Here is a 22,260-nt window from a genome sequence, read left to right on the forward strand (position 1 = left end):
ACAGAGTGAAACTTCAATTGGTTGGCTCCTGCACGTCCCTGACCAGGGCCCAAGCCCAAGAGGAGCCTGCAACCAAGGTATGTGCCCTTAACCGGAATTGAACCCGGGACCCTTTGTCCGCTGGCCAGACACTCTATCCGCTGAGCCAAACTGGCTAAGGCTTAAATATGTGTGTTTTTTTAATTGATTTTAGAAAGAAAGGAAGGGAGAGGGAGAGAGAAACATCAATCCAGCTGTCTCCTGCACACCTTCTGCTGGGGATCAAGCTTGAAACTCCGGCCTGTGCCGGGACCAGGAATCAAACTGGAGACCTCTCTAATCAAACTTCTCGGTGCATGGGACAATGCTCAAACAAACCACACTGGCCAAGACGTTAGTCATTTTTGTATGTCACCTGGCAGCAAGCACAGTGCTTAGTTAAATTAATGCTTGTCAAATATAATACATGTTTGCTAAATCTGATTAGTCCTGAAAATGTAATTACTATTTATAGAAAATACAGAGGACAATAATTAAATCACATTTTAAAGATACAAGCAGCAACATTAGAGTGTTTGAGAAACTATAGGACAAATGACCCTATTTATTTAAAAATAAAAAAGAAAGGACTGCCAGGCTGGTATGGCTCAGTTGGTTGAGTCTGTTCCATGCACCAGGACAGGGGTCTTCAAACTACGGCCCGCGGGCCACATGCAGCCCCCAGGGGAGTCTGATCCTCCCCGCCAGGTTTTTTGGGCAGTGAGTGCAGCCGAGGTGTTACAGTAGGAATTAGTAGTTCATATAGTCCGGCCCTCCAGCTCTCTGAGGGACCGTGATCTGGCCCCCACTTTAAAAAGTTTGAGGACCCCTGCACCAGGAGGTCACTGGTCCCATTTCTGGTGAGGGCACAGGCCTGGGTTGCAGGCTCAATTCCCAGTACAGGGTGTGCAGGAGACAATCAATGTCTCATCAATGTTTCTCTCTCTCCCTCTCCGTCTCCCTTCCTCTCTCTCTCTAAAAAGAAAAAAAAAAAAAAGCATATTCTTAAATATATATATATATATATATATATATATATATATATATATATTCTTATTTTTTTAAAAAAAAGAAAGAAAGGAGAAGTCTACAGATTAAAGGGGACTTAGAATTGACAAGCTATGACAAGATGTTTATAAAATTTTATATGAAAAAGCTCAGGAAAATCCAAGCCAATCTGGAAGAACAATCTAGAACACTTACACTACCAAATATTATTATTATTAAGCTATAGAAACTGAGATAATATTATCATGGCCTGAGAGCAGACAAATAGGCTGTGTTAAACTGGTAGTATCTATTAAAGCTGCACATAAGCATACACTATGACCCAGCAATTCCATTTCTACCTATATACCCAACAGTACTATTGGGTCGGCAGCTAAGTAATTGCGGGTTTCACACATATATGGCTTCAGTTGAATTTTTAGGTTTGCAGACGTAGTACAAATGTAAAACACATTTTGTTATTTGATAGTTGGCTATTCAGCTGTTAATCAGTAAAAAAAGTTTTTTGATCTGTTTTGTAGTTTTCGTTTGGCGTTCGTTGAAAAATGGAAAATCAAAAGGAACATTTTCGTCATATTTTGCTTTTTTATTTCTGCAAAGGGAAAAACGCATTGCAACCTCATAAAAAGTTATGTGCTGTTTATGGTGACGAAGCCTTAAAAGAACGGCAGTGTCAAAATTGGTTTGCCAAATTTCGTTCTGGTGATTTTTCACTCAAAGATGAAAAACGCTCTGGTCGTCCAGTTGAAGTTGATGATGCCCAAATCAAAGCAATAATCAATTCGGACTGTCACAGTACAACACGTGAGATTGCAGAGAAGCTTCATGTATCACATACATGCATTGAAAATCACTTAAAACAACTTGGCTATGTTCAAAAACTCGATACATGGGTTCCTCACGAACTGAAAGAATCACAGTTAACACAACGCATTAGCAGCTGCGATTTGCTAAAGAAACGTAATGAAAATGATCCATTTTTAAAACGACTGATAACTGGCGATGAAAAATGGGTTGTTTACAACAATATCAAGCGGAAAAGATCGTGGAGCAGGCCAGGTGAACCAACTCAAACAACATCAAAAGCTGAGATTCATCAAAAGAAGGTTTTGTTATCAGTTTGGTGGGATTACAAAGGAATTGTCTACTTTGAACTCTTACCACCCAACCGAACGATCAATTCTGATGTCTACATTGAACAACTAACGAAATTAAACAATGCAGTTGAAGAAAAGCGGCCCGAATTGACAAATCGAAAAGGTGTTGTATTCCATCATGACAATGCAAGGCCACACACATCTTTGGTCACTCGGCAAAAATTAATGGAGCTTGGTTGGGATGTTTTGCCACATCCACCATATAGTCCTGACCTTGCACCATCTGATTACTTTTTGTTTCGATCTTTACAAAACTCCTTGAATGGTAAAAATTTCAATAATGATGATGATGTCAAATCGTACCTGATTCAGTTTTTTGCTAATAAAAACCAGAAGTTTTTTGAACGTGGGATTATGATGCTGCCTGAAAGATGGCAAAAGGTCATTGATCAAAATGGGCAATACATTACAGAATAAAGTTATTTAGTTCCATGAAAAAATTGTCTTTGATTTTCTTTAAAAAATCCGCAATTACTTAGTTGCCGACCCAATAGAATGCAAAACAACACAAGATACATATTAGCCAAATGAAATGTTTAGTTCTTGTTTGAATACTGATTTGAACAAATGCATTGTGGAAAAGAAACATGAGACAGTCAGAAAAGTAAAAGCCCTGACTAGGTATTTATGATATTATATGTTAATTTTTAGGGAATGTTTGTGGCTTTTTTAAAAGAGTCCTTTAATATATATGATGAAATAATATTATGCATAGGATTTGGTTCAGAATAATTCGGTGGACGATCAGGGAAGAAGGGGAAGTATAGATAAAACAGTATTGGCCATGAACTGGTAATTATTGAAACTGGGTAATAGATGCCTAGGGGATTTATTATTCTAGTCTCTTTGCTTTAGTATATGTTTGAAAATTTCCATGACAAAAATTTTCATAATGTTTGTTTTAAGTACAGCTCTATGGTAATGAAATACCTAAAAGCAACATGAATTTTTAAGAATGTTTATATTAGATAAGTGATTTATTAATTATGAATTATTTAAAGTTTTCCTAAATGATTCATACTTGCTAGTCCTTAAAAGTCAGTTTGAGGTACTTTAAGAACAGTACTTGAAATATTGATGTAAAAATTGATAATATTTTCCATCTTTAAGACTACTCTTAATTTGTCCATTTAACAAATACGGACCCAGGCCTTGCTTTAGTCAGGAGTGGGGAAACGTTTTTCTGCCAGTGCCATTTAAAAAAAAATATATATATATATTTTTATAGTATATATATTATTTTATTATAATAATATAATATATATTATTTATTATAATAATATTATATATATTATTTTATTTTATTTTATTTTTTTACTGATTTTTTACAGAGAGGAAGAGATAGGGATAGGGAGTTAGAAACATCGATGAGAGGGAATCATAGATCAGCTGCCTCTTGCACACCCCCTAATAGGTATGTGCCCTCAACCAAGCTATACGCCCTTGACCAGAATCGATCCTGTGACCCTTCAGTCCACAGGCTGACACTCTATCCACTGAGCCAAACGGGTTTTGGCTGCCAAGTGCCATTTGGATCATTTGAGGGCCACACAAAAATTATCAACTTAAAAATTAGCCTGCTATACGGGGAGGGTAGGGAGATCTGGGGGAGATAAGAGATCAACCGAAGGACTTGTATACATGCATATAAGTACAACCAATGGATACAAAACTCTGGGGAGGGAGGGTATGTATCGGGGGGGGCAATGTTAAAATATGTACACAGATAATAATTTAATTTAAAAAAGACCAAAAAAAATAAAATAAAATAAATAAAAGATGCCTTTTGCTGGTTAAAAGTTTTTTAAAAAATTTAAAAATTAAAAAAAAATTAGCCTGCTATATTTGATCAAATACAATATTTAATTAACTCATCCCTAATGCCTTGGCCAGACCAAATGATTTTGCAGGCCTTACATAGCCTGTGGGCTGGACATTCCCCGACCCCTGCTTTACTAGTAGATGTTGAGGCTACATCAGAGAAAAGAGCAATCCACTTTGTATTGTATTAAAATGATATTAGGTTAACCAGAGTGGGTTTTCTCGCTGTTAAGTCTCATCAAGGGACTTTCCCTCCATCATCACTGATGCTCCTCTGGGTAGGGGAAGTGGCAAAGGTCTCAGCATTTGTATTAAGGGGGCTTATGTATGTCCGGGGCTATTGACAACAGGAGTATATGCATTGGGCAGTGTAGGTGGGAAGAGCATAGGGTTGAATATTTAAACTACATGGGCAGTTTTTAATATATATATATATATATATATTTTTAATTGATTTCAAAGAGGTAGGGAGAGGGAGAGAAAGGTAGAAACATCAATGATAAAAGAGAATTATTGATTGGCTGCCTCCTGCATGCCCCACTCTGGGGATCAAACCTGCAACCTGGAATGTGTCCTGACTAGGAATCAAAGGTTAGGCCTCCTGGTCCATAGGTTGATGCTCATTCTGGCCAGGCTACATAGACAGTTATTAATGGAGAGCCTGTTTCTTTAGCCCTTCTCCTGGGCTAACTCCCAACCAGATCCTCTCCTGGAATTCCTCTCCCTCATTTTTTTTTTTTTTTTTTTCCAAATGGCCTCTGATCTCCATCAGCTTCTTCCTCCTACATCACTTTCTCTTCATCCAATGCTCCACCCAGAGTTTCTCAACTAGAGTTCAAAAACTGTAGAAGGCACCCAAGCTCGTTTGGCTCAGTGGATAGAGTGTGACTGAAGGGTCTCAGGCTAGATTCCAGCCAAGGGCACATGGCTGTGGGCTCAATCCCCAGTAGGGGGCGTGCAGGGAGCAGCCGATCAATGATTCTCATTGTTGATGTTTATATTATATATATATCTCTCTCTCTTCCTCTCTCTCTCAAAAAAAAAAATCAATAAAAACATTTAAAAAAAAAATTGTGGAGGGCCAGTCATCTGCTTCTCCTCCTGTTGATACCTTGTTTTAGGCCAGTGGTCGGCAAACTGCGGCTCGAGAGCCTCAGTTTGCTGCTCTGTTGACTAATGAGTTTGCCGACCACTGCGTTAGGGAAAAACACTTAAAAAACATTTTAATAATGTACTAATGTCTTTAACCTGAAGTCAAAACTTCTGGGTAAGGGTAATGCCTTACGCAGTGGTCAGCAAACTCATTAGTCAACAGAGCGGCAAACCGAACTGCATATGGCTTGCGAGCCGCAGTTTGCCAACCACTGATTTAGGCTCTTCTCAGAGGCTTCCCTTAAGGTTTTGGTTTGAAAGGTACAGATGCTGAATATTTTTTCTCTTTGCATTCCTGCTGTAAGAACCCCAATTCTTACCCAGCCAGCATAGCTCAGTGGTTGAGCATTGATCTAGGCCAGTGGTTGGCAAACCTTGGCTGGCCAGCCACATGCGGCTCTTTGGCCCCTTGAGTGTGGCTCTTCCATAAAACACCACATGTGGGCGATTGAAACTTTGTGGCCCATGCACAGAAGTTGGTTTTTGGCTCTCAAAAGAAATTTCCATCGTTGTACTGTTGATATTTGGCTCTGTTGACTAATGAGTTTGCCGACCACTGACCTAGGTGGTCACAGTTCAATTCCCCAGCAGGGAATATGCCCAAGTTGCAGGCTCCATCCCCAAAGTGGGGCGTACAGGGAACAGCCAATCAATGATTCTCTCTCATCATTGATGTTTCTATCTCTTCCACTTCCTTCCTTTCTGAAATCAATTATACACACACATATATACACACAAACTGAGTGGCCAGATTATGATGATCTCTGAATGCATAATAATCTGGTCTCTCAGTATATATCCTATATAATAAAAGGCTAATATGCACATTGTCCCCTCAACCAGGAGTTTGACCAGCAGGCAGGCAGGCCAACCACCCATGTCCCCTCCTCCTGGCCAGGCTGGCCAGACCCCCCACCCATGCACCGTACACACACACACACACACACACACACACCGCTAAATGGCCAGGTTATTATGCGTTTAGAGATCATAGTAATCTGGCCACTCCATGTATATATAATATAATTAAAAAGAACCCCAATTCTCCTGGACACCTTTGGTCTCTAGGAAAGGTCCTGAAGTGTGGCAAAGAAAGAAAAACATGGGGAGTAACATTTCAAATCTCCTTTTGCTATGTGGAGAAATAAATAAGTGGGGTTTTGTGAGAGGCTTTGAGGAGCTACTTCAGATAGAGTAGTTGGGGAAAGTCTCTCTGAGGAAGTGACATTTGAATTGTGACTTGGAAGATAAGAATGAGTCAGTTAGAGCATCCATCACAAAGGCCTAGGACAGGAGAGATTCTGGCATGTTCCGGGGTCTGACAAAAGGTCAGAGAACAACTTCTTTGCTTTTCTCTCCCAACTAATATTTGGTACTATTAACACAGTAAAAACAATAACCAAAATTTGGATTTGAGAAAACTATACGTAAGCATTTGGGTGGGGCTTTTATTTATTTATTTTTTTTACAGGTTTATGAATAGTCCGTGAACTCTACTTTTCCTCAGTTTATAAGCACATGCAGACATACATGCTGTTTGTTGTCTTTGGCATTCATACGCACAGACAGAAACAGAAGCCAACATGATTCTGGCAAGTAAGAAAATAGTTAAAGTTGAGTGCACCTCAACTGTCCACTGAAGAATTGCATAGGTATTATTTAAGAGCCTTAAAAGATCAGACAAACAAAACTGTTTATGAAGAAAAATGCTTAAATTATGTTAAATAAAAATTCAGGATGTAAAACTACAAATGTAATGATTTCAATTATTACAAAAATAACATAGCCCTGGCCGAGTAGCTCAGTTGATTAGAGCATTGTCCTGATAGGCCAAGGTTTCGGGTTCTACCCCATCAGGGCACATACAAGAATAAACCAGCCCTGGCCAGTTTGGTTTAGTGGATAGAGCATCAGACTGCAGACTGAAAGTTCATGGGTTCGATTCTGGTCAAGGGCACATGCCCAGGTTTCAGGCTCCATCTCCAATAGGGGGCTTGCAGGAGACAACTGATCTATATGATTCTCTTTCATCATTGACATTCTGTCTCTCTCTCCCTCTCTGAAATGAATAAGAAGACATATTAAAAAGAGAAAGATCCTGCCGGGACCGGTTTGGCTCAGTGGATTGAGCGTCGGCCTGCGGACTGAAAGGTCCCAGGTTCAATTCCAGTCGAGGGCATGTGCCTTGGTTGCGGGGTGTGCAAGAGGCAGCTAATCGATGATTCTCTCTCATCAATGTTTCTAACTCTCTATCCCTCTCTCTTCCTCTCTGTGAAAAATCAATAAAATATATTAAAAAAAAAAAAAAAAAGAAAGATCCTTTCCTTTGCTGAGTGAATGCAGTGTAGAGAAAAGAGCACAAGTTGTTCAGGAAATAGATAAAAGAGATTTGAACTAGGGTGGTGTGGGCAGATGTAATAAAACTAACAGAACCGCACTGGACACGGAGAACAAAGGTTTGGTTAGCACCATCTGCCTAGATAAGAAAGATGAGGGTGGAGGTAGGAGGATAAAGAATTCCGATTTGAATAGTTCCGTTTTTGAGATGCCGGTGGGTAATCTGACTCTGCATAATCTCCATTGACCTGCGATCGAGGCTTTAGATGTAGATGAATCTGGATACGGGGCCTGAGAGCTTTCCACTCCATCTGGCCGTTAACTTAAGAAACTAAAATAATATCTAGGTTCCTGTGTGCTAAGGGTAGCCAAGAAGCGCAGCTTCCAGGGCCGGCTACGGCGAAGACCCATACTTCAGTATTTCCTTGACTCGGACGCACACCTAAAGGGGCTGAATCACAGCCTGTGCGCCAAGGCGCCCCTAGTACGCATGCGGAAAGCCAGAGGTCACTGAGCGCGCTGCCTGCTGGGATTTGTAGGCTGACTACGGCCGTCGTTTGCGCAACCTCCTTTAGACGCCCAGAGTCTGCATCAGTCCCTGCAAAATCAATGTCAGAAACCGCAAATCCGATCATCCTTTCGTGCTTGTAATCATTTAGCAATGGCAATGACTTCTCATCAGTTAACTTATTCGGAGTCCTAGACATGACATTAAAAAATGACTTTCATCAGGGGGTTGGTACCCGTGATAGCCTTTCTCTTAACTATTCTTCAAGACTATACTGGACTCTGCCTCCGACAAGGGGCTCGCTTTGGATCTCTCTTCTGTGCTTCTGTAGCACCCTCTTGCAATTCTTTTTTTTTTTTTTTTAATATATTTTTCATTGGTTTCAGAGAAGAAGAAAAAGGGAGAGATAGAAAGAGAAATATCAATAATGAGATTAGCCCGCAACCGGGAATCGAACCGTGACCTCCCGGTTCACGGGTTGACTCTCCACCACTGAGCCACGGCTGCCAGGTCAATTCTTTAATAATAATTATAATCATGGCCAGTCTTCCTGAATACTTACTAAACCTGCCCTCACCTATGCTTATGTTACCCCTGTTAGCTCATGAATCCTCACGCAGCTCTCTGAAACGGTTGCTATTATTATTTTTATTTTGCAGATGTAGACCTTTTGGTTTAGAGACGTTATGCAATCCGAACAAGGTCGCGTTGAGTATCTTGTTTACTCCCGATGAGCCTCTCTCATTGGACCACGAGCTCCAGCCCCGCACGGACGTACCAGCTTTTCGCTCTCCCGTGGGCCACGCCCCGGGGGGCGGGGCTCCGGTGACGCCGCCGCCGCGTCCCATGGTGCACTGCGCGCCCGCTCTGCGATTGGCCGGGCGGCGGGGCTCTTTTTTTTTCAAATTGAGGCGCCTTAGTCGTTGCTCGGTTTCCTGCGCATCTGGCGGGGGCTGGCTCGCTGGCGTGACGGTCCCGGCCGCTGCGGGGCTACCTCGGGGCCAGCCGGAGCCCGGCGCGGAGAGCGGGGACGCCGGCTGCTTCCGTCGATCCCCGCCCACGCCCAGCCAGCACCCCGGGCTGGGGAGGTGGGCATCCCTCCCAGCCCGCGCCAGGACCAGGCCGGCCTTGTTTTCTCCGAGGTCCCCGTCATGGCGACCCAGCCGAATTCCTCCACGAAGAAGAAAGAGGAGAAGGGGAAGAACATCCAGGTGGCGGTGAGATGCAGGTAAGGGCGAGCCTGGTGGGAACCGGGGCGCCGGGCTTGGCTGCTGGGCTCTCTCCCTCCTGCGCGGTCGGAGGAGAGGGATTTTTTTTAAATTTTTTAATTTAAAAAAAAATTTTCGGATGGGACCTTACCTTTTGTGCTTCATAGTCCCCTTCGCATTCTGTGGAATTAAAGTGATACTTGTCCCCGTGAGGAGTCAATTAGTGTCTTTCTCAGAAGAAAGGATATGTGTCGGGGGGGGGGGGGGCCCACAGAAATTCCCCCTTGCACCTCCTAAGGCCTCCCAGCGAGGCTAATACATTGACATGAGACAGGTTAGCAGGAGAGAATGTTCAGAGTTTATTATGGAAGTATATGGCAGGGATGCCATAAGAGTTATGAGACTCCAAGATGCACTGGGCATTGACGGTTTAATAATGGGACAAAGGAGAAGGGGGCAGGGGTGTGGGATTTGAAAGGGGAAGAGACAAGATACGGGTAGAGGGAAAAGCAAAGTCTTGGTGGACCACCCAGAAGCTGGGACACAGAATGAAGATCAACAAGCAGGCTTCGCTCCATTTCTGTGTGCTTGCAACATTTAATTGTATATCATGGTACTAACTAAGGCGAATGCTCCTTTCCTTTAAGCCGGTGTTTGTATCTGAACTCTTTTAGGCAGGTAAGGGGGAGGGGTCCCCCCCCCCCCCCCCCCCAGAGTCATTAATGACCAGCCTCAAATCAAAATCCCAAAAGGCTTATTTTGGGATTGCAAATCTTTGGTCCCCTCCAGATATTTGTGTCGGAAGTTATAGTTTAACTGCTATATTCAGAAGGAGAATTTGATCGCTGTTTTTCGTGCAAAGTGCGTTCTTTTTAAAAAAGTGGTGTCGATAAAGATTTGTCACTTTTATATACCACCCCTGCATAGCCATTTGGCAGATGTTTTAGTACTTAGATTGCCATCCTCCTTATCACCTCAAAAAACGCAACCAATCACCTGTCTATCCTAGATGCAATATTTTCCTAATCCCTATGAAACACCACTGTATTTAAATGTTAAAAATTAAATTACAGAGCGAGTTTATGTTTTTAAGAGGGCAAGGAGACTGCTTACGCCAGGATAGCCATCAGCTTGTGCTGCAAGCCGGTCTCCCCTAGAACAAAGGAGACAGCCTTCTCAGGATGGTGGATGGAGGTGGTCAGCTCTCCCCTGATTTGTTTCCTTAAGATTAGATGGTACAGGAAAAACACACTTGTGCAAACTGCCGCTAAATTAGAGATTGATTTATTCAGCTTTTGAGGAGCTCTCCACAGTTTACCGGTGAATGTGTGTTTTGCGTATTTCATTGTTTGCTGTTGTTTTAACATTTTCAGCAAATTTTCTGTAAATCCAAAAGTATTCTAAAATTAAATGTTATTTTTAAAATGTGTCAGTGGACTTTCCCAGGTTATTGTTTAGTTTGTTTTGGTGACTTAATTGTAGATATCAAAAGGCTTAAAACTAGCTTCTAATCTAGGTGCCAGAGAGGAAGTTTAGTGGTAACCTTATGTCAAATATTCAGTTGCATTCTAGGGCTTCTGTTAATACCGGTAGTTGCTTAAGTTTTGATGGTTTTTTAAAAAAATAGCAGCCTGTTTTACAAATGAAAAATTTTAGATTATTTTGATCCCTTAAATAAAGCCAGGCAGTATTACATTGATGTGTGGTTTTATTTTCTTTATTTTTTGTTACAAAATATGTCAAGCCTATAAAAAGTTGTAAAGAATACTGTAATAGGCCTGATTGGCTCAATGGATAGAGCATCAGCCTGCGGACTGAAAGGTCCCAGGTTCAATTCTGGTCAAGGGCATGTACCTTGTTTGTGGGTACATCCTGAGTAGGAGGTGTGCAGGAGGCAGCTGGTCGATGTTTCTCTCATCATCGATGTTTCTAGCTTTCTCCCTTCCTCTCTGTAAAAAATCAATAAAATATATTTTTTTAAAAAAGAATACTGTAATAGACATCTGAGTATCTATCACCCAGATTAGAAACAAAAATAGTCATTACTGCCGAGGCCGGTTTGGCTCAATGGATAGAGCGTCGGCTTGGGGACTGAAGGGTCCCAGGTTCGATTCCGGTCAAGGGCATGTACGTTGGTTGCGGGCATATCCCCGGTAGGGGGTGTGCAAGAGGCAGCTGATCGATGACTCTCTCTCATCGATGTTTCTAACTCTCTATCTCCCTTCCTCTCTGTACAAAATCAATAAAATATATTTAAAAACAAACAAACAAACAAACAAAAAAACTCCTTTAAAAAAAAATACAAAAAAAGTCATTACGGCTGGAGCATCAGTGCGTTCATCCCTCTCCCCAACCTTCTTCCTCTACTCCAAGAGTTAAACATTTCCCTGAACTTTGTGCTTATTATCCCCATAAATTTATTTTACTTTATCACTAATGAAAAGTGCTTAGGTTGTATAGTATAAAGGATGTTTTGCCGAAACCTGTTTGGCTCAGTGGATGGAGCCTAGGCCTGTGGATTGAAAGATCCCAGGTTTGATTCTGGTCAAGGGCATGTACCTTGGTTGCGGGCACATCCCCAGTGGGGGGGTTGTAGGAGGCAGCTGATCATGTTTCTCTCTCATCAATGTTTCTCTCTCATCGATGTTTCTAACTCTATCTCTCTTTCTTCCTCTCTGTAAACAATCAATAATAATTTAAAAAAAAAGAAACATTGATGAGAGAGAAACACCAATCAGCTGCCTCCTGCACACTTACTGGGGATGTGCCTGCAACCAATGTACATGCCCTTGACCGGAATTGAATCTGGGACCTTTCAGTCTGCAGGCTGTCGCTCTGTCCACTGAGCCAAACTGATTAGGGCAGGAAATAGCATTGATACAGACACACACATACACAAGACATCCTCTCCTCTTTGTATACTCTACACTGGTAGGGGTGTCGAACTCAATCAGAGAAGGGGCCAAAATCTAAAATCCAGCCTAAATCGCGGGCTGAATGGTTTACTGAACAGTCATAAACTGACAATGTCATAAACTGACAGCGGAGTGCAGTGATGACAGCTCGGTGCTGGCCACATTGCAAGGCCTGGCGGGCTGGATTTGGCCCTCGGGCCTTGTGTTTGACACATGTGCTCTACAGGTTGGCAGAAACCCTATTGAGAACATAAAAAAGATTTTAGGATTTAAGTTATTTTTGGCATTTTAATCTAAAGTTGCTTAGGCAATTTAGGTCTTAACGTATCTGAGTTATTCATATATTTTAAAGTATATCATTGTGTTTTTTAATAGGCTCAGACCATCTTTCCTTAAACAGTAACCCAATATGACACCAGTTATCAAATGGAAAACAAAATTGTGATTCTGTATTAAATCCATAAAGAATTTTTTTAAAAAAAATATTTTATTGATTTTCCACAGAGAGGAAGGAAGAGGGATAGAGAGCTAGAAACTTTGAGAGAAACATTGACCAGCTGCCTCCTGCACACTCCGTACCGGGGATGTGCCCGCAATCAATGTACATGCCCTTGACCGGAATAGAACCTGGGACCTTTCAGTCCGCAGACCGACGCTCTATCCACTGAGCCAAACCGGTTTCGGCCCATAAAGAATTTTTGAGAGGAAGGACAACTTGGAAAATAAAGACTTCAGAGTTCATTATTCCAAGTTAAGAACATTTTAGTTATTAGCAGTGGTTACAAGCTGAAGGTAAATCTCTTCGACTTGCTGCTTATAATTTGCTTTGTTGACAGAAGACTATTCCACTAGTCCACTATACTATGGTGTAGGGTTTGTTTTTTTTTTTTTCCTTGAAAAGGTTTTCTGTAGTTGGTATTTTGTCAGCCAGGCGTCACTCCTGCCATACTCCTCGCAATAGGACATGAGGCCCATGGTGCTGCTGAAACCTTGATTCTTTCACTGGAGGCTTAACTGCTGCACAGTTCTTGCCGGGGCTCTGTTGTGGGTGTTTGCTGTTGTTTTGCTGGACATCTTTTACCTGAAGGCAGGCAGACTGTGTGGCCCAATGTTTGAGGTTTTAAGTAGAGGAATGAATCTGCCAGCGTACTGCTGCTGCTGCCACTACTGTTGAATACCCAGTATCTGATTTTTTTTTTTTTAATATATTTTATTGATTTTGTACAGAGAGGAAGGGAGAGAGATAGAGAGTTAGAAACATCGATGAGAGAGAGTCATCGATCAGTTGCCTCTTGCACACCCCCTACTGGGGATATGCCCGTAACCAAGGTACATGCCCTTGACTGGAGTCGAACCCGGGTCCCTTCAGTCCCCAAGCCGATGCTCTATCCATTGAGCTAAACCAGTCCCGGCTGATTTTTAAAAGAAATATGTGCCGAAACCGGTTTGGCTAAATGGATAGAGCGTTGGCTTGGGGACTGAAGGGACCCGGGTTCGATTCCGGTCAAGGGCATGTACCTTGGTTGCGGGCATATCCCCAGTAGGGGGTGTGCAAGAGGCAGCTGATCAATGACTCTCTCTCATCTATGTTTCTAACTCTCTATCTCTCTCCCTTCCTCTCTGTACAAAATCAATAAAATATATTTTAAAAAAATATGTTTTTATTGATTTCAGAGAAAACAAAGAGGGAGAGAGATGGAAACATCAATGATGAGAGAGGTTCATTGATGGGCTGCCTCCTGCACACCACACACTGGGGATTGAGTCCGCAACCTGGGCCTGTGCCCAGACCTAGAATGGAACCATGACCTTCTGGATCATAGGTACCCGCTCAACCACTGAGCCACATCTGCCTTGCTGGAAAGATTTTGATTGATTTTTAGAGAGAGAGGAAGGAAGAGGGAGAGAGACATCAATGTGAGTGGAATATCCATCCACTGCTCTGCCGCATGCCCCCTGCCTAAAATCGAACTAGCAACCTTTGGTTGCATCGGATGATGCCCAACCAACTGAGCCACACTGGCTAGGGATGGAAACTTTTTACACCAAAATAGTTACTACATGGCTGGCTTTCTCACTTTTATATATTTTCCTTAAATATCACCTTTATCAGAGAAGCCTTCCCTGACCACTCTGAAATAACAGCAGCAAATACTTATTTTCCCCATGCATCATTTCTTACCCCCTGGTCTGCTTTATTTTCATTTCAAATTTGTCAACACCTAATATATTGACTTGATTGTCATCCCTTCCTGACCCCCAACTCACACACTTGGGTAAAGGCTCCCTGAGAATAGGAACTTTGGATGTTTCATGTCTCTCCCCGCCCCCAAACTTGGTTATGATCACTGATGTATCACAAGTACCTAGAAAAGTATCACATGAAAATACTTTCTGAATGTTTACGGGATGAATGAATACATTTAACACTTTTCCACAAGATGACTTTTTCTCCCCTCTTTTAAAAATTTTTTCCATTTACAGTTGACATTTAATATTATACTTGTTTTAGGTATACAGCTCAGTAGTTAGACATTTATATGACTTTTGAAGTATCCCCCCCACAAATATAGTACCCAATACATACTTATAACAATATTATTGACTAGAGGCCCAGTGCATGAAATTCATGCAGGGGTAGGATCCCTAAGCTTGGCTGATCAGGGCTTTCTAGCTGCTGGCAGGGGCCTTTCTTTGTTTCATGCCGCTCCCTGGTGGTCAGTGCACGTCATAGCGAGTGATTAAACTCCTGGTTGAACTCTCAAAGGGCCACTTTTATATATATAAATATATAGAGATTATATTACCTATGCTGAACTCTCCATCTTTGTGACTATTTTATAACTGCCAATTTGTACTTGTTTATTTATTTATTTATTTTTGTTTGTTTGAATTCTCACCTGAGGGGTATTTTCATTGATTTTTAGAGAGAAGAAGGGAGAGTGAGAGAAACATCTATCGGTTGCCTCTCGTTCTTGCTCCAAATGGACATTGAATCCACATCTTAGTTATGTGCCCTGACTGGGAATCAAACCCGAAACCTTTTGGTGTACAGGACAACTGTCCAACCAACCAAGCTACCTGGCCAGGGCATCTGTTTGAATTTTAATAGAACACTAGTGAGGCCAAGGAATTGATGGGTTTATTAATGTCATCAGCAGGAACCCTGCAGTTTCTAATCAGAATAGGAAAATAGTGGATTGGTGGTCATCTTTTTTTTTTTTTTTTTTTTGGTGTGTGTGTGTGTGTGTGTGTGTGTGTAATACAACGACTCCCTAAAGCTCCTCTGGGAGTTTTGATAACTTTTAGGAATGTGTGATCTCTGTGAATTTTTACTACTCTGTCCTGACAGTCTGAATGGTATTCATTTGGTAACTTAATCACTTGCAAGTGATTTGTTTAAGAATAGTAGACTAATTGGAAAAGCTTTAAGCACATGAGAATTCACTCTACTTTATACTCTTTGGCCTCTCAGCATAAGTTGGTTTTGACTTGGTTTTGTTGAACTCCTAATAATGCATGCTGTGGATTACGTGTGCATTGTTTAGGCTTCAGTACCTTTGGCAAATGACAGCATTGCCAGATATTACCTGGGAGTTGCTAAGTTAAATTTCCTAGGATCACACGTTTGGTCTTCTGATCAGTCAAAAATATGCTAGGGAGCCCTAGCCAGTTTGGCTTAATGGTGGATAGAGCCTCAGCCCAGAGACTGAAGGATCCCGTTCGATTCAGGTCAAGGGCACTTACCTCAGTTTCAGGCTCGATCCCCATTCCGGTTAGGGTGTGTGCAGGAGGCAACCAATTGATGTGTTTCTCTCTGTCTCTCCCTTCCACTTTCTCTAAAAATCAGCAGAAAAATATCCTAGGTTGAGGATTAACAACAACAACAAAATATGCTAGGGTGTGCAGCATGCCAGAGTACATTGTGGTATCCTTCTTAAAATAAAGCAACTTGGCTTGTCTAGTGATGAGAGGAAAGATAATTTCTTATTTGGCATGTCTTCCATAATATATATATGATACTCATTGGGAACAAGGAACTCCGGTCAAGAGTACATCTCTCCCTTTGGCCTGGATGTGTGTTAAGTACTATATCTAAATACCTTATGGATGCTACTCTGTGGACTGTGGGTGTTTTTGTTTTTAGCTTTCCCATCATTCCTCTTGGGGTGACATTTATTAAGCAATGTAATTTAACAGATATTTGAGTGCCTACTGGTTGCTAAGCATAGTAGCAGACTCAGAGGAAACAGTAAACAAAAAATTTATTTCCCGACATTGCTGGTTGGTTGGTACTGTAATGGTTGGCGGTATTACTAGGCCTTCTTTTCAAATGAGGAAACTGAGGCAAAGTGCTACATTGCCCAAGCAGACTGGCTCCGAGTCCCCACTGTACTGAAATGCCTAAGGAGGAATTTAGCTTAGAAGAGTACTTCCTCAGGAAGTCTTTGCATCAACCATGCTTCCTCCATCCTGCCCTGTCCCAATCAGGACCGCATTAAATCTTTGCTCTATGTTCCTAACAGTGCCTCTTGCATACCCTTCTAAACATCACCTCTTTTATAATCCTTTGTGTTATGTCACTGTTTTCCACTAGACCTCACTGTGGGGACAAACTGAATTTTACCACATATAAAGCACTGGAACATAGGAAGGACTCTAGGCGTTAGTCATTTTTTGTATCTATTTTTTATTTTGTTCAGTTACCCACTTAGCAGGCTCGTACTTTGAACACAAAATTGGCATGTTCTTTCTACATCATAACCTAACTTGCTCAGATGCTAAGAATAGTGGAAATAGAATTCTGAAAAAATAAGTGTGACATTTTTTACAAGTTAATTCTGTTAGCATCTACTCTAAGAAACTGTCAGAATTGTAATGTTTTACATAACTTTGAAAATTTTAAAAACTAATTTTATTTCTGGGAATTGAAACCCTTAAAACTCTGTTTGCTGTAGCAGTATCACTTAAGCCCCCATTTAGTCCCTATCACCAGTAGTGCAGTCAAAATGTCACATTGTTCCTGTCTAAGGTATTAATGAAAATCTCATCAGTAACATGATAACTAAACGCTCCTAAATAACGTTATGTATTTCTCTTTATAGACCATTTAATTTGGCAGAGCGGAAAGCTAGCGCCCATTCTGTAGTAGAATGTGATCACGTACGAAAAGAAGTCAGTGTCCGAACTGGAGGATTGGCTGACAAGAGCTCAAGGAAAACATACACTTTTGATATGGTACTTCTTTCTTTATTTTTATATGGTACTTCTTAAGATGCTCCTACTTCTCTGTTATTCACTAATGTAAAGTTATCCTAGTTTACATATTTCCTCTAGGTTCTAGTGTACAAGGACAAATTTCAGTTGACTTAGAGTTGTCTGGTTTCTAGTGAGCTGAATGAGTTAATATATTAAAAATAAAATTATTAAAGTGGGTAATTAAGAATTTTTTTATTGAAGAAACGCTTTGATTTTTTTTTAACTTTTTCATTGTTGACACTATTACAGATGTTCCCCCCTACCCTCCTTGCTGACCTTCAGCTTGATTTTTTTCCTTTACAGGTTTTTGGTGCATCTACTAAACAAATAGATGTTTATCGAAGTATTGTTTGTCCAATTCTGGATGAAGTTATTATGGGATATAATTGCACTATTTTTGCGTGAGTGAAATATTATTTTTCAAATTGATGAAAAGGTTTAGATGTATTTGTTTGGTTTTTATTTAACATTTTTGTTAATCTTGACAGATATGGCCAAACTGGCACTGGAAAAACCTTTACAATGGAAGGGGAAAGATCACCTAATGAAGAGTATACTTGGGAGGAGGTATTTGTTGCTTATAACAGACTCTGTCTCTAAAGTAGCTGAAATATAACTGAATAAAACTTTGTTGAAGGATTTGGTCTTCAAATAGAGAAAGAGTACCCTTGTTAAGTGGGAATTTAGGATTAACTACTCCTCTAGTAAAGTTAAAGTATATGGTATGGCTTCTGTTTAAAAAACATATTGTCTCATTGGGAGAGACGTGGCCAATAAATACATAGGGTGCAGTTAAGCACTAGAGAGGGGGCAGAATAGTTGGAGCAGAATATTGTGGAAAAGTGAAATGTGAGTGTGGCTTGAGGGGGAAGACCTTGCAACGAGGGAATGAATCTCATAAAGTTAACCTAGCAAGGGCAGTATGGTACTTTATTAGTGATCACCTTGTGTGTTCAAGAAATTAAGATTACTGCATTGTTGAATATAGTAGAGAACAAATAGTACATTTCACAATGATTTTCACTAAATGTTTCAATTGATTTAGTGACTAAGTCAGTTTTCAAATTATTAACATTTAGGTAGGTCCTTTTTTCCTAGAGGTTACATAGTTGAGGCATTAACTTTATATATACATGGAATTGTAACTGTAGGAGATACGGAATAGGCTTAAGGCACAGTTTCAAAATTTAGGGATTCTTAACAATTGTGTTAAGGATACTTAACATTTGAGAAACAATCCTGCTTATGTCAGAATTAGGGAATGTACTTTTAATGGGCCCCTTTTTCTTTTTTAAAAAAATGATTTTATTTTATTTATTTATTTATTATTTATTTATTTTTTAATATATTTTTTTTATTGATTTTTTACAAAGAGAAAGGGAGAGAGATAGAGAGCTAGAAACGTCGATGAGAGAGAAACATTGACCAGCTGCCTCTTGCACACCCCCTACTGGGGATGTGCCCGCAACCAATGTACATGCCCTTGACCGGAATCGAACCTGGGACCTTTTAGTCCGCAGACCGACACTCTACCGCTGAGCCAAACCGGTTTCGGCGGGCCCCTTTTTCTGATTAAAATGTAGTGCAATATATTCATGAGAAAAGTTGGAAAAGATTATTGACCTTGGCTTTATAAGCAGCTCATTTCAGTTGTTTTTTGTGTAATGCTCAGGCATAAAGTGTCTGGGAGGCATGGCAGATTAGTGGAAGGTATGAAGAACAATTACTCTTAAATAGACTGTTGTAAATGACTTGGCTTTTCTAACATTAGGTTGGCTTTTATTTATTTATTTTTTTAATAGTTTTAATTCCATAGTAAATTCCCATTCTTTATTTTAGTCCTTATTAATATTATAATTTCAGGATCCTTTGGCTGGTATAATTCCACGTACTCTTCATCAGATTTTTGAGAAACTTACTGCTAATGGTACTGAATTTTCAGTCAAAGTGTCTCTGTTGGAAATCTATAATGAAGAACTTTTTGATCTCCTTAATCCATCTTCTGATGTTTCTGAGAGACTGCAGATGTTTGATGATCCACGTAACAAGGTGACTCAGTCTTTGAGAATGAAATGTCTGCAAATGTTAATGTGCGATGCTTTGAGAAGTGTGGGTGTGTTAACCAATCTAATGGGTGCTTTTTAAAAATATTCTGTCAGAGAGGGGTGATAATCAAAGGTTTAGAAGAAATTACAGTTCACAACAAGGATGAAGTTTATCAGATTTTGGAGAAGGGAGCAGCAAAGAGGACAACTGCAGCTACGCTAATGAACGCATACTCCAGGTAAGAGCCATTGTCTTTCTCACGCTCCGTTTTCTTTTTAGGAAAACTTATAAACTTGGGGGAAGTCAGATTGGGGTGGGTCAAAGTGTTTGAATCACATACCTAGATTTTATGTTAGATTGCATGCCTTAGTAATTGATTTGAGATTTATAGGGAAGCATCAATATTGGAAGAATGCTGAAAGGAGAACAAAGATAAGTTGAACTAGAGCGGAAGCATTAAACTCTCTTAAAGTAGATTTTATAATATATATATGTAATATATATTATATATAATATATATAACTTATATTTAATTGATTTTTTACAGAGAGGAAGGGAGAGGGATAGAGAGCTAGAAACATCGATGAAAGAGAAACATCGACCAGCTGCCTCCTGCACATCCCCTACTGGGGATGTTCCCGCAACCAATGTACATGCCCTTGACCGGAATCGAACCTGGGACCCTTCAGTCCGCAGACCAACGCTCTATCCACTAAGCCAAACCGGTTTCGGAAAAAAATATATTTTTATTGATTTCAGAGAGGAAAGGAGAGAGAGAGAGAGATAGAAACATTAATAATGAGAACAAATCATTGATCAGCTGCCTCCTGCACGCCCCCAACTGGGGATCGAGCCAGCAACAAAGGCATATGCCCCTGACTGGAATCAAACCTGAGACCCTTCAGTCCGCAGGCTGACGCTCTCTCCACTGAGCCAAGCCGAATAGGGCTAAAGTAGATTGTTTAATCTGCTAAATGAAATTGCACATGGGAGCCCTGATTAAAATATGGCTGCTATAGTTGAATATGGGATGGAATTCTCAGAGGCTTATTATCTTCAGCCTTAAGAAGATTTTCTCTGAGCACATTTCTGAAGCCACTATGTATTTTTAGAACACAGTTTGAAAAACCTTGGTTGGAGAAAGTATTAGAAAAAAGCCAAATGACTATTTTATTTTATTTTCAACTTTATTTAGGCATGATTAACAAATCTGTATGTATTTAGGTTATACAACATGATTTATTTTCAAACGGCTTCTTGTTAATGTAGGAAGATGGATGGTCACTAACTGACTTTCAAGGGGACAAAAGGCCATATTTGATAACGTCCTCTATAGGACAAATCCCAAATTCTACAAATGCAGTTTACTGAGTTAGAAGTGAGTTTTTCCTGTTGGTCTTTGAAGGAAACATCAGACTAATTGGGAGAGTTGTGGGTTGGGAATTAGGTATTTGCGTTTAGTTCCAGTTCTGTAGTTAAATATGTGACTTTGGGTAAATAAGTGAATTTATCTGAATATCTGTTTTCTTGAGCTACAAAATGACTAGATCTCTTATTTCTTTGCTCCCTTATTGAAAATTTTTATAGTTAATAACTGCAATTTCATAAGCAATTATAATTGCAACTTTATAAAAATATGTATGCATTTAAAGAAAAAAAACATGAAAGTAATTAAAATCCTAATTTTAAATTTTCCTATAATAGCTTTCCATTTTTAATACTTAAGCTGTAAATCATAAAATGAAATTTCCATTCTGATTGGCTTGTAAATTAATTTTATATAGAATTTGGAGGAATAAAAATAAGACTAAAATTTCCTCTCAGAAAACTTTTGTCTAAAACATAAAATTTTTACTATTTTGTTCCTGGCTGGTGTGGTTCGGTTGATTGAGCATCATCCCATGTACCAAAAGGTGGCCTGTTTGATTCCTGGTCAGGGCACATACCTGGGTTGCAGGTTTGATCCATGGACGGGACGTGTATAGGAGGCTGCTGATTATGTTTCTCCCTCTTTTTTCCTCTCTCTCTAAAAACAAAAAAAGTCAATGAAACCATATTTCAAAATTTGTATTATTTTATTAATTTGTATATTTTGGGTCTCCTTTTAAAAAAATATGTATTTTGGAATAAAGATCTCTTTTTATGAATGTATATGATAAAAAGAAGGCAATTAAAATTTCCAAAACAGAGTTGATATATGTGTTTTATTTCAATAATTACACAATGTTAGATTAGGAATGGGTAAATAATGGTAGAAAAACATGAAATGTATATGATGATTTAGATTTACAGTTTATGTTTATACTAGAGGCCTGGTGTATGAATTCCTGCACAGAGGTGTGTGTGTGTGTGTGTGTGTGTGTGTGTGTGTCCCTCAGCCCAACCTGCACCCTCTTGCAATCTGAGACCGCTGGCTCCTAACCACATGCCTGCCTGATTACTACTAACCACTCTGCCTGCCTGCCTGATCACCCTTAACCACCTCTACCTCGGCCCCCACCATGGTGGCTTCATCCAGAATGATGTCTGGAACGTCTTTCAGCTATCTGGTCTAATTAGCATATTACGCTTTTATTATTATAGATTGTGCCTATCCCCTTTTCAGTAATTTTAAATTAAGTTTTGTAAAAATGGTATTTATTGTAAAAAATTTTCAAGTAACATGAAAAGTCCAAATAAGAAAATTACCATATTTCTCAACAGTAGTGTCATTAATAAAAAATGATGTTTCCAAATGTCATTGATACATAAAGGAAAGATGTTTTTGGGTGTCTTATTGTATATAGTCATGAGTCACATAACAGCATTTGGTTATTGATAGACTGCATATG

General features: G+C 40.1%; 1 protein-coding gene across 1 annotated transcript in view; it reads left to right on the forward strand.

The window, feature by feature from the left end:
- The first annotated feature begins 8,899 nt into the window (after positions 1-8,899).
- Positions 8,900-22,260, forward strand: part of KIF11 (kinesin family member 11) — a 40,655-nt gene continuing 27,294 nt past the window's right edge. Inside the window, exons 1-6 of the mRNA XM_084904313.1 lie at positions 8,900-9,229; positions 17,230-17,362; positions 17,687-17,784; positions 17,872-17,950; positions 19,247-19,432; positions 19,543-19,667. Coding sequence (XP_084760439.1) covers positions 9,153-9,229; positions 17,230-17,362; positions 17,687-17,784; positions 17,872-17,950; positions 19,247-19,432; positions 19,543-19,667 — 698 coding nt within the window. The 5' untranslated portion in view covers positions 8,900-9,152. The remainder of the gene's footprint in view (positions 9,230-17,229; positions 17,363-17,686; positions 17,785-17,871; positions 17,951-19,246; positions 19,433-19,542; positions 19,668-22,260) is intronic.

This window comes from Pipistrellus hanaki, assembly GCF_964339955.1.
Source record: "Pipistrellus hanaki genome assembly, chromosome: 14".
Taxonomy (NCBI): Eukaryota; Metazoa; Chordata; class Mammalia; order Chiroptera; family Vespertilionidae; genus Pipistrellus; species Pipistrellus hanaki.